Source organism: Cucumis sativus, chromosome 3 (genome assembly GCF_000004075.3).
Source record: "Cucumis sativus cultivar 9930 chromosome 3, Cucumber_9930_V3, whole genome shotgun sequence".
Classification (NCBI taxonomy): domain Eukaryota; kingdom Viridiplantae; phylum Streptophyta; class Magnoliopsida; order Cucurbitales; family Cucurbitaceae; genus Cucumis; species Cucumis sativus.
Window position 1 is genome coordinate 9,230,831 of NC_026657.2, and position 13,189 is coordinate 9,244,019.

The 13,189-nt window shown below is 33.2% G+C and overlaps 2 protein-coding genes across 2 annotated transcripts; one reads left to right on the forward strand and one right to left on the reverse strand.

Moving 5' to 3' along the window:
* Positions 1 to 1,527: 1,527 nt before the first annotated feature.
* On the forward strand, positions 1,528 to 8,234 carry LOC101206345 (phosphate transporter PHO1). Its single transcript, XM_004134003.3, has 15 exons — positions 1,528 to 1,819; positions 2,461 to 2,550; positions 2,672 to 2,900; positions 3,568 to 3,910; positions 4,572 to 4,620; positions 4,731 to 4,802; positions 5,067 to 5,196; positions 5,867 to 5,987; positions 6,075 to 6,324; positions 6,412 to 6,516; positions 6,608 to 6,652; positions 6,745 to 6,897; positions 7,027 to 7,305; positions 7,385 to 7,530; positions 7,659 to 8,234. The coding sequence occupies exons 1-15, from the start codon at positions 1,619 to 1,621 to the stop codon at positions 7,747 to 7,749; spliced, it is 2,304 nt and encodes a 767-aa protein (XP_004134051.1). The 5' UTR covers positions 1,528 to 1,618; the 3' UTR covers positions 7,750 to 8,234.
* A 97-nt stretch (positions 8,235 to 8,331) lies between these two features.
* LOC105434388 (long-chain-alcohol oxidase FAO1) lies at positions 8,332 to 13,189 on the reverse strand. Its single transcript, XM_004134357.3, has 3 exons — positions 12,878 to 13,189; positions 12,521 to 12,793; positions 8,332 to 10,265 (listed from the first exon to the last, which is right to left on the reverse strand). The coding sequence occupies exons 1-3, from the start codon at positions 13,085 to 13,087 to the stop codon at positions 8,532 to 8,534; spliced, it is 2,217 nt and encodes a 738-aa protein (XP_004134405.1). The 5' UTR covers positions 13,088 to 13,189; the 3' UTR covers positions 8,332 to 8,531.

The following is a 13,189-nucleotide window of genomic DNA, read 5'->3' on the forward strand; positions in this document are numbered from 1 at the left end:
TTAATAATAATAAAAAAACAGTTTCGAGAAATTTTAAAACATAATAAAATTTATGATGTTAACATGAAAAATTGTTTTGAAATATTATTTTTTTCCCTTTTGTAGAGGTTAAAAATAAAAATATTGAATGATTAATAATCTATTTTGGTTCCAACTAGAAGAAAAAAAGATATAATTCCTTTTGTCAAAAGAAATATTATTTCTGTCAAAAAGTGGGATCCAGTTAAGAGATTTATTTTGTATAGAATTTACCTTAGTTAAGACCTTTTGTTTGTAATACATAATTAATAAGCCATAATTTGTGGGTCTCCAACTTTTAATTAATTCCAATTAAGAAAGTTAAAATAAAAAGATTAGAAAGAGAAAAAAGTGAATTTTGTTTGAATATCTAAAAAAGCAATATGAAAATAAAAAAGATTATAAACACAATCAAATTCTTAAGAACATGATCTGGAATCACTATTAACTTTTTTTCTCATGAGATAATAATTGCAAATAACAAGATTTACAGCTTGAATTAATTAAAGAAAAAAGTATTTTTTTAAAATCAAATTTTTATTTAAATCCTTTTATTAAAAACGATTTTGAATTATTGCAAAAAAAAAAAAAAAAAAGAAAAGAAAACACTTCAATCTCTTTCACAAAATGGCTTTACTTTTAAAATTAAAGACTTAAATTCCAAAATTAGAAGAAAAAAGAAAAGTAAAACAAAATCATTAGTTTGGATGTACCTCAAACTTTTCATTTTCTTTGCAATACAAGGCTATGAATTTGCATAGTAATTACTTATAATTTCAACTCAATTCAAATCCACAAAAACAAATCAATTTGCATAGTAACTTTTAATTTCAACACAAATCCACTAAAGAAGGAGGAAAATATGGATTAGTTGCACAACTTGCACTCTTTTCTCTTCCCCTCTTTTTTCATTCTAAACGAACTCAAGCAAAACAAATGGTAAAGCTAAGTTTTCTAATACTAAGTACAAATCAAATAAAGTCTCAATTAATTATTATCACCCATTCTATTAATCCAAGACCACTCTAGAAATTTAAAAAACAAAGTCATGAAATGAAATGAAAAGTAAAAAAATGGAATAAATTGTGAAAATCATCCTAGGTTATAATATTATATAGTGTTGCAATTATATAGTGTTTAGTAGTCGATCGAAGTCATTGTTATGTTGGACTATGGGGTTGGTATGAGTGAATTGAGTTGATTTTTGGGTTCATGGAGTGGATCTCGGTAGCTGTAGAAGTGGTGTTGGGAGGAGGAGGAAAAACTTCTGATAATTACAAGGGTTGAAAAGAAAGAGAGAAAGTGGTATATGTTTGCAATATTGAGAAAGGTGATTAAGAAAGAGGGAAAGGGTTATTTATGTTAAAAATTTGTCCCTTGCACGCTTCCGATATAAATTATGAATTATAAAATATAATAAAAAGAAAAGAAAAGGGGGGTTTAGATTATTTTTCCAAAAAGGCGAAAATCAGAAAGGCTATATAACCAAACCCATCTCCATTTCCGCGCATTCTAATCTCTCTCCATTTTATTTCTCTCTTTTCACATAATAAGAGAGAGAGAGAGAGAGAGTGAGAGAGTATTTATTAAAAAAAGAAAAATGGTAAAGTTCTCGAAAGAGCTGGAAGCTCAACTCATTCCTGAATGGAAAGATGCGTTCGTTAATTACTGGCAACTCAAAAAACTGGTTAAGCGAATTAAACTCTCTCGAATCCCTAAATCTCCTCCCCCCTCCGCTACCTTCCCCCTACTCTCTTCTCTCGCCGATAACTTCCGCCGCCGCCGACGATCTATCTCTCAGGTACCATCACCGATCATCTCTTTTTTCTTTTAAACGCCTTTTGTTTCCCGTTTCCATTCATTTTACGATATGTATCCAATATTCATTATAATTTGTTCCATTTCATTCATTCATTAATGCTTATACCGAATTCCCGTATATCTTGGTTTCCGTTTTCCTTTTTTTTTTTTTTTTTCTTTTCTTTTTTGTGAAATTCCCTAACAGTACCCAAACTTTACTTCGAAGAATATATAATAACTTTTAAAAGAATAAGGTTATTAAAAAAAAATGAGTTATATCAGTTGGGTTTTGGGCTCCCATGCTTTTTGTATTTTGCTACTCAATCCACGTATTATAGTTTGTTGTTTTAGTTTTGAATTGAATTGAATTGAATTGGAGTTGTTAATTAATGGTCAATTTTCATTGTGAAAACGGTTTGTTTGAAGTTCATGCATGTCCACGGAACCATCGTGATTCATTGGAAAGAAAAACCAAAAGATGTATCAGATACTATTTGAAAACGACGTTTTTGTTATTATAATGATAAAAATTAAACCCTGGCCAATTAGCCATCCTAACAAATGAGGCTTCTTTTCTCTAATCACTTCTTTCTATATTTGTTTTTCTAAATTAAGAAATTCAATCTTATTTTTGATTTGTAGGTGAAGAAGAATGAAAGCCTTGAGGATGGGAATAGTAATAATGAAGATCGTCAAACCGAACTTTCTCAGTTTTTCTCCGAAGAAGACGAAGTACAATTTTCAATTTTATTATTCTCTTGTCTAAAAAATAATGAATGAATGAATTCGAATACAATTGCATGTTGTGGGGGAAATTATCTTTATGACTTTAATTTTGGTAACTTATTTATAGGTGAAGATATTCTTTGAGACTTTGGATGAAGAATTGGAAAAAGTAAATGAGTTTTATGGAAGTAGAGAGAGTGAGTTTGTAGAGAGAGGGGACAGTCTAAAGGAACAACTAGCGATTTTGGTTGAATTCAAACGCATTCTTGAAGATCGCCGCCGTAAATCTTCCCCCTCCTCCGCCCCCACATTCTCCCGCTCCTCCTCCTTCTCTCCCCGTCACTCCAACTTCTCCGGTAACCCTTCCCTTATTTATTTACACGTAATTAAAATAAAATAAAATATTCTTGAAATTAAATTAGTGTTTCATTTTTAATTAATAGCAGGCTATAAATTCTAAAAACATAATGGTGTATTTATTTAATCAGTTTGGATAGAAATTAAATATAAAGTTTTATTATTTGAAACGATATGAATCAAAACGGAACCTAAATGGATTGGAGGCTAAACTAAAAATGTTATTTTAGGCCAAAATGAATTTAGAAAGAGAGGGAGATCTAATTTTGGTTGCTTTGGTCAATTACGTCACTCTATGCTTTGCATTTTCTCCTGCCAATTATTATTACTTTTTGTATCTTTTTGTTTATGGTTGACAAGTGCTCCATGCTGATTCGTCATTTTTAATTTTATATAGTCAACTATTTGTTTTCTAATTTCTATTTCTAATCCAATGAATTTTACCATAGTATATTTTTCCACTAAACTATCTTATTCACACAAATTAATTATTTTGGTCCTTCCTAGTTTTAGTTTAATTTTAAAGAGCTGCTAAAATCAACTTTGTCTTATGTATTAAATCTTTTGAGCTAATAATTTTTATTTCTTAAAAAAAAAGAAAAAGAAAATTAGATTAAAGAAATTAAACTAAAATAATTATAATAAGCCTATATGTGTTGAATGCAGAGAGGTCGGAATTAAACGAAACGTCGGCCGAAGTATCGGAGACGGATGAAGCAATAGCGGCATTGGAGAGGCACGGGGTTACGTTCATAAATGCGGCCGTGAGAGGGAAGACAAAGAAAGGGAATAAGCCCAAAATGGCACTAAGAGTGGATATTCCAGCCACCACTCCGTCGAGGACAATCTCTGCCGTGATGGGAATGCTGTGGGAGGATCTGATCAACAACCCCAAGAAAGATGTCTCCGGCGACTCCATTAGCCGGAAGAAAATACAGTGGGCGGAGAAGATGATCCGAGGCGCCTTTGTTGAACTTTACAAAGGCCTTGGCCTACTCAAAACCTTCAGGTTCTCACTACTTTTTTTTCAAATATGAAATTATGTCTATTTACTTTATAATATATATTTTTTGAAGTACACAAAGAATATAAAAGTTTGCAATATTTGATATATCTAAAATTGTCCTTTTCATCATATAATTTACTATGTTTTTCTTTAAAATCAATGATTGTATTGTGTAAGGACTAATTAAGCTCAAATTGGATGGTCAAATAATCCTTAAATAAGACACAATTGTTTTTCTTGAAGGAAAAGGAAAAAAACTGTTTTTTTCCTCCCTTTTTACACTTTATTAAGGAAATAAAAGTTTAAAATTAATTGAAATTTGAATTTTTTTATTATTAAATGATAAATGAATAGTGAAAAAAGCTAATTAATTACAGTTATTTTAATTCTCTTAATTTTCATTACTGGCATTAAAACCAAATGACTAAAAATGTGTATTTAGTGAAACCTACACCTAAAATCTAGGGACAAAACAGTATTTTTTTTTCCTAAGTAGAAAATAATACTTATGTTTCTTAAAGATTAAAACTAAAAGTTAAACAGCAAGTAAATGTTGAAATGAATGAAGACTCATAACCACAGATGAAACTTATATTAATTAGGTAATTATGTTATTAATGCATATTAACAGCAAAGCTTATGGGTTTGATTTCTTTATGAGCAGTTCACTGAACATGAAGGCATTCGTAAAGATTCTGAAAAAATTCGACAAGGTGATGAAAACATTAAATTATTAGTTAAATAACAATGTTAATTTTGTAAGATTAAAGCAAAAACAATGTTTGATAGTAACTAATATGGTTGTTTTTGGTGAATTAAATAGGTGGCGAACCAAAAATCGTCGGTGAGTTATCTTCAAGAGGTGAAACAGTCACCCTTTATCAGCTCCGATAAGGTACGCATTAGTTAAAGAATTAATTAATTAAAAGATTAACTTAAGCCATTTAATTAAGTAATTCAAATTTCTTCAAATATTAGAAAATATTTTATGAGACAACGATTTCCTGGCTGGCATGCATAAACACAATAAGAAGAATAAAATGAAGAAATTTAGTGGATTTTGAACTTTTGTAGAAAATGGGTGAAAATTAGAAAAGGAATGAATGAATGAATTAATATTAAATTTTTAAATTTGGGAAAAATGGTTTGTGTAATGAAGGTGGTAAGATTAATGGACGAAGTGGAATCCATATTCACAAAGCACTTCGCCAACAGTGACAGGAAAAAGGCTATGAAATATTTGAGGCCTCAGCAGCCTAAAGATTCCCACATGACCACCTTCTTTGTTGGTAATTTTTCTAATTCTTAAATCTACCTTATGTTGTCTTAGTTCGGTTCGACTTTTCAAATACTTAAAAATATTCATATATGTGCATTATCTATCTATATATGCATGCATGCATTTTTTTTTCTTCCAACTTTAATTCACCTAATATTCAAGGTTGTGTTTTGACCTAATTTTCTTGGTTAAGTTGTTGAGAGGTGATAAAAGTGGTGCTGTTGGCCACTAATAAAGCTGACTTTTAGGAGTGAATTTAGATTATTGAATACACAAATAAAGTTTAACACAAACTCTAGAAAATAAAAAATAAATAATTAGTCTAAGTAATCATAATTTATTTGTTAAAACGGACATGATATCTTAGCTTTTTCTTTAAGTTTAGTGGCTTGAATCTCCACTTTCACGTTTTGTATTTACAAATATTGTACCTACAACCCAAAAAGTAGATTACAAGAATGGTTGATTATAATCTTACTCAATTGAATATATAAACATTGGTCAAAATGAATCAATATGGTTGTATTTAAAGATATAAATAAAGTCATTTCGTTCAAAAATGAATTTGATGTTCAACACAAGGCGCCCACCATGGTCAAAAAGTTTTTTTTTTTCTTTTCTTTTTGATCCTTAAGAAATTTGAAATCAAAGTGGTGTTTATTTTCCTTTTCTTTCTTTAGGTTTGTTTACAGGATGCTTTGTATCATTGTTTATTGTATATGCAACTTTGGCCCATTTGTCTGGTGTCTTTTCTCGTCCAAATGAAGTCTCTTACATGGATGCTGTTTACCCTATTTTCAGGTACTTTTCCATATTACTAATAAAAAAACTCTCTACTTGTTTTTTTTTTTAATCTTAATTTTACCTTAATTCACTCTTCTTTTGCAGCATGTTTGCATTGCTAAGTTTGCACATGTTCATGTATGGCTGCAATCTCTTCACTTGGAAGCAAGCAAGGATCAATTACAACTTCATTTTCGAGTTTCATTCGAGCACCGCACTCAAGTATCGCGATGCTTTTCTTATATGTACGACTACCATGACTGCTGTGGTTGGAGCACTCGTCATTCACTTGATTTTAGGACTTACCGGTTTCTCACCTGTCCAAGTTGATTCCATTCCTGGTCTTCTCCTTCTTGTTAGTTCTTCAATCCCTTAAATCACATTGCATCATGTTGGATTTTACATAACTTTGACAATGATGGTTTGAACTTACTTCTTTCAGATCTTTGTTGTCCTTCTTATATGCCCATTTGACATATTCTACCGACCTACACGCTATTATTTTCTCCGCGTGTTCCGTAACATCATTTTCTCTCCTTTTTACAAGGTAGGCATCAGCAGTGTCTTTATTGATACATTATGGGATTGCATTGTAAGATTTGGTTTGTTAACAACTTCGAAATGTGTTGTTTCTTCAGGTTTTGTTTGTTGACTCTTTCTTGGCAGACCAACTTACAAGTCAGGTATATGATATTACGTATATGCACACATTGAGGGGGAAAAAGCTACTATTGATGCAAATTCTTAATCACTTTTGGCTTGTTTATGTTCCCAGATCACTCTGTTGAGGCTTGTGGAATCTGCCGTCTGCTACTTTACTGCAAGTTTCTTTGGAATGCATCGTGGCGATCTTTGCAAATCCGGGACATTGTACTGGGAGTTGGCTTACCTCATTTCATTTTTGCCATATTATTGGCGAGCAATGCAGGTGATTTTTGAAGTTCAATCATCATTCTGCTTTTCGATTTTTACGGCAAAAGGCCATATGTTAGATCAATAATTCGACGTACTCAAACTGACACGTGATCTTACATGTTCTATGCTCTGCATTCTCAAGTGTGCAAGAAGATGGTTTGATGACAATGACATAGACCATTTGGCTAACATGGGCAAGTATGTATCAGCCATGGTAGCAGCTGGCGCCAGGCTTACATATTCTCGGCAAGACACCCGCCTTTGGTTTGTAATGGTCTTGGTCACTTCCTTTTTAGCGACAGTATATCAGTTGTACTGGGATTTTGCCAAGGATTGGGGAATCCTCAACCCAAAATCTCGAAATCCATGGCTCCGAGACGAGCTCATCTTGAAGAACAAAGGCATCTACTACATGTCAATGGTGAGTTCTATTAGCTATAAGATTAGAAATCTATATTAGCCAAAAGAGCACTAAAAGTGATAAATGAAATTATTTTCAGGTTCTGAATATGATCCTGAGAGTTGCTTGGGTGGAGTCTGTGTTACAGTTGCATAAATTGCACATTAGAAACGTCGAGTCGAAAATGCTAGACTTCTTGCTGGCATCATTGGAGGTTATCCGACGAGGGCATTGGAATTTCTACAGGTATAGCATCTATCTTGTGTCCAACCATCTTGAAACATCAGTCTCAAGAATTTCATTCATAGGCTTCATCTTTCATATTTGACTAACCACATATTTCTCTATTATTATAATTCTCGATTACACTACAGATTGGAGAATGAACAACTACACAACGTTGGAAAGAATAGGGCTGTGAAGACAGTTCCGTTGCCATTTCGTGATGCTGACTCCGATGGCTAAGATCGATTCTTGAAAGTACAGGTCTGGTCCATAACAAAACTGACCTGAAAGAGAGGATGATGATGATCAACATAATACTACTAACGTATAATTTGAGATCTTTCTCATTCATCCGATTGTTCCAATTCACACTTGTGAAAGTACAAAGTGTAATTTCCGACGCATGGTCCCAAGCGACGACACTCTCGCTCGGCTCCTCTGACACGTAGTGATTCGATTGGTAAAATGTAACGTAATCCTATTTTCTCAAATTGTAAGGAATGCTTATTTCTAGTGAAGAATTAGTTGCTTGAATAGCAGCCAAATCGAAGCCTCCACAAAATTTGCCCGTGTGTGTATAGTGTACGTGCTCATGATTACTCCAGAACATACCAAGATACAGTTAGCTTACAATTGCATCATCCTTAACAACAGTACCCATGTACCTTGGAGAGTGAAATTAAAAAACAACGAACACCAATTTGGGAACACTGTTTTCTCCTAAATTTCTTTCGTTCTCTCTCATTTACTTTGTATACAAATGGAAAGTTGAAACCATCGCATGACTAGTTTGAAAAACTTGCTCAGATCATTAGAGAAAAGTCACAAAATCTCGCAAGATTAATCACAGGGTTGTTGAGGAAAGAGTAAAAAAAGACCGAACAAACAAATAAAAAGCATATCAGGAACCAACTTCACTAACAATGGATGATCTTAACCTCTAATCAAACTTGTAAATACATCACCACTCTTGTGTAAGAATACAAGACTACAAACAAGTAAACAATAAACATCTTAGGAACCTACTTCCTTAACAATGCTGCTATTCTGTTTGAGATACAGTAAGCAGTGGATTGGATAGTAATCATGGGATTGACACCAACAGCAGTTGGAAGAACACTAGCATCACAAACAAATAGCCCTTCAGCTTCCCAACTCTCTCCATTTTGGTCGATTGCGCCTTCTGTTTCTGAAACTCCAATTTTACAGCTCCCCATCTGATGAGCTGAGGTATAGACATTCCAATCTTTGGACAATGATAGTAGGCCACCCTCTGCAGATACACTATCCAAGAACTCTTCCAATTCCTCCTTCCCAATCCCTTTACATTCAAGTCTCTGTCCATCACTCCTATGTGTGCCAACCTCAGTAGCTCCTGCAGCAACCAAAATTCTCAATGATTGTCTCAACCCCTTCTTGAGGTTTTCTCTGTCTTCTTCACTCAAATTATAACTCACCCTTCCCTCTGACCTTACTGCCCCGGATCCCGAATCCCGGACTATCGTTATAAAATGGGCAGTTCTTGAATACTTGAGCATTCTTTGCTTGATGTCAAGTCCAGATACCCAAGGAACCAACACAGCACATGATCCTGGTCCTAATAAAGGAGTCTCTATGATGGTTTTGGGATTTGATTTGGATTCTTCAGAAACAACTTTGTGAACTGATGTGATTATCCCACCCTCATAAGATTTTCCCTTGAACCCTGAATTAGACTCTGGAAAGTATCCCCAAGTCATCAAAACGGGGTGGAGATGAAGATTTCTGCCAATGTGTTTGTTCCTCAGTCCACTTGATATCATCAATGGTGGTGTTAAAAGAGCTCCACAGGCAGAGATAGTAGCTTTGGCTTTGATATGCAGTTTCTTTGTAATGTTGTCACTCCAAACATTTGCAATGACTCCCAAGCACTTACTCTTCTTCATACTTCCATTTTTGTTCCTTTCTAATATGAATCTCTCAGCTTTGCAATTTGTTATTATTACTGCCCCATGATTGACAGCATCAACTAGCCAAGTAGAATCAGTCCCTTGTTTCTCTCCTTTTCTACAACCATAGCCACAAGATCCACAATAATGACCTGTTGTTGAATTTCTTGGTACTTTTTCAACTTTAAGCCCCAAATTTTCACACCCTTTTCGAAGAACTTGGTTCTGAAACCCTTCTTCTTCACAATCCTCTGAAACCCCAATTCTCTTGCAAACAGCATCCATCGCAACCTGATATTCAGAGGTCCCAAAGAATGGAATCTTGTGGCTCTCGGCCCATTCCTGTAAAACGTGATCTGGAGTTTTGATACTTGCTGACCAGTTCACAGCGGAGCCACCTCCAACGGTTGAACCAGCCAGAATCAACACTTTCCCATCATCAGTTGCGAAAATCGCACCGGCTTCGTACAATTGCTCGAGGGAAGGGCCTTCTAAAGATGAATAATCAGATGCAATGAAATAGTTCCCTTTTTCGAGAATCATTACTTTCTGGCCGGAACTTGCAAGAATTGCCGCTGCAACGCCGCCACCACAACCTGATCCGACAACCACCACATCACATTCGACGGAAAGGGTGTGGCCATCGTCTCCGGCAATTCTGATACCCTTCTGTAAGAGGGATTTTTTAAAGGATGATTCGGTTTCGTTGTTGGGTTCTATAATTCCCTTTTCGAGAGGCCTCGCATCGGAGGATTTGGAGGGATGCTCATCAATTTCCGGCACGTATTTTATGGCTTCCCAGCTTGGGTTGTCACCATTTACATCAACCTGTGTCAAAGCAATAAAAGTTTATTCAATGATTATGTCATTCGCCCTCAAATTAAGATTTTTTTCCTTTACTAAATCCACTTTGTCAACTTGAGTTCTTGTCAAATTCCCTGTAAGACAAGTCTTCATGTTGTTCCACAAATTACAAAATTACAAAAAAAGAAAAAGAAGTACAGAGTTACCATGGTACTCTAAACAACTTTTGATCCAAAAAATTAGCTGCCAAATGTATACATAACGTTAAAATTAGACATTCAAATTATATTAGTAGACAGATCATATAAATATAAGTTTAGATGAGTTTATATAATATTCAAGCTATGTAATATTGTCAAAATATCATATACAAAATGGTGGCAACTCTTAAATTTTATGCTAGAGATCACAACTTCATATAGTTAAAATTTTAGCTCACTAAATTTTAGTTTATAAATTTAAAGAATAGATAGTAGATCAAGAAATCTCTTTCAATATGTAGTAGGAAACATTTTTTCTGAAAAGATAATATTATTATTGACTATAAAATTGAAAATTTAAGATTTAACTAGGAACAAACATAATTTTCTTTATCTAAAGCTTTTGTTATATTTAAATTTATACTAACTCATGTAATTTTAAAATAATGATAGAGTAATTAACCAAATGAAAGAAATTATATACCAGAAAAAACATATAACCAAATAGTTACTAAATAAACATAATATTTAAAAATTATTTATAGCTAAACTATTTTTTAGAGAAAAAAAGAATTTCTTTACTATTTTTTGAAAATAAATAAAAAAAATGAAACTTAATTAGCAATAAATGAATGGATACAAAAGGAAAAGAAAGAAAGAGATAGAATAAAGGACTTTTTTTCTTCTTTTTTTTGGTTGAAACAAACCCTACTGAATTAGAGACTGGTGACTGGAAAGGGAAATACATTAAATGCAAAGAAAAACTGATCCAGACAGCATAGAAATTGAATTGCAATAAGAGACCAGTAATATGAAAACTAAACACTTTTGGTTACTTACCCTTGAACCCAAATAAACTAAACTAAACTAAGCATTTAATCATTTTTAAAATTACTTTCCTTAATTAATATATCAAATATTGAACTAATTTTATTAACAAAAATGGATTATTAGTTTAGAGTTTTTAAAATTTGAATGAAAATTTTCCGTTTTTGATTGAGTAAATATAAAAATGGGCAAAGAAATAGCACGTGCTATGGGTGTGATTCTTGTCTTGGGCAAGGGTCCTACCAACTACAATGATGTTTCACTCAACTTTATGATCTCTTCGATTCTTAGGTATCTTCTGAATCTTTTTATACCACTTTGAATAATGTTTCCCATTTTTTTGTTTCTTTTTTCTCTCTCGCAACAATAATCATTTTTTAAAATCTTCTTTTTTTAAATTATGATATAACGAAAACATTTTCAAATTTCAACATTAGTTCACATTACATGTTGAATAGAAAAACTGTTGCATTTAATGAATTACTTTAAATACTTCAACAGCTTCCCACTCATATGTTAGGAATTAAATAACAAAAATGCTTTACTCCCCAAGTATTTATTTTACTTTTCTCTCCATTTTTCTCTCTTTTTTACTACGTCGCTGTCCATCTTTATTGCTCTTTTCTATTTATTTTTTCTTCAAAAATTCACAATCATATAAATGTAAGGCTGAAGAATTTCATCTGTTTTATATAAATCTTATACCAATATAGTTTTTCCTTTTAAGTTATAGCAAACAAATTTGTTACAAAAGTGAAAGCTTAACCATTTATGAAAATTAGACTACAAATTCACTAAACAATCACAAAAATAAAGCTTTTCTCTTTTTCTTTTTTAAGTATGTCCCTAAAGCTAAACAACTTTTTAATCCAACTCTTTTAATAATATTTTTAATTCTAATTATTCAAACTTTAAATATCAATATAATTATTTTAATCCCTCAAATGATACCCATAATCTATTGTCCATCTCTCTCCCTTCCTATATCAATTTCAATATTTATCTTCAAATAATAAAAAAGAGAGAAAATAAATGAAGATGTTAGAATCACATTATTATAAGAGTTATTTTAAGTGAATAGACTATTATATGTTATAGTCACTCTTGTAAATAAGCTAAGTTATTGACCAAATAAAGTTGTAATTTCCAAATTTCATGACAAAAATATTAAAATAATAATAATAAATAGAGCAATTGAAATTTTGTATTAAAAAAATCATGAGTTGTACGGAGAGGAGAAAGTGAAATTACCCGAGAGAAGAAGACGTAGAGAAAAACAAGTTTGATGAGCGCAAGAGCAGCTCTAACGGGCGTGAAGACCTTATTCTTAAACCATCTCCTCAAAGCTTCCTCTCTCTTCTCCAATGGCATCTCCGAGAATTTGCAAACAAAAGGCCATTTCTCGCAAAAACAAAGCGAACCACAAAGCAACAACGTTCCTAACCTCGTAGCCAGAATCCACAGCACGACTCTCACCAGCAACACAATTTCAATCAATCCTCTCTTCCTCGCTGTCTCCGCAACCTAATTTCGGTTTATTGAAATCAACGTCAAATTGAAGAAGGAGAAGACGAAGGAATTGTTCATTCAGTCGACAAATCAACTTACCTCCTCAGGAATTGGGGATTGCGCACCGGATACTTGGTAAAACGCCTTCTCGGCGGGGGTGGTGGTGGTTGGAGAATTGAAGGGCAGAGGAGGAAGTAGAGTGTCGCAGATGGAGGTTAAAGTGTCCATCTCCGCCGTAGAGAAGCCGTGGGTGAACTTTCCGGTTCCTGTTCCTCTTAGGAGAGGATGGCATTCCGATCTCCTCATCATCGCTCGCACTGTATTTTGATTGAATATGAATATGAAATATTATTAATTTGTCTGGAGAGGAAGGGTGTTTATATAGGGAGGAGTTGGGATTGGAGGACTATC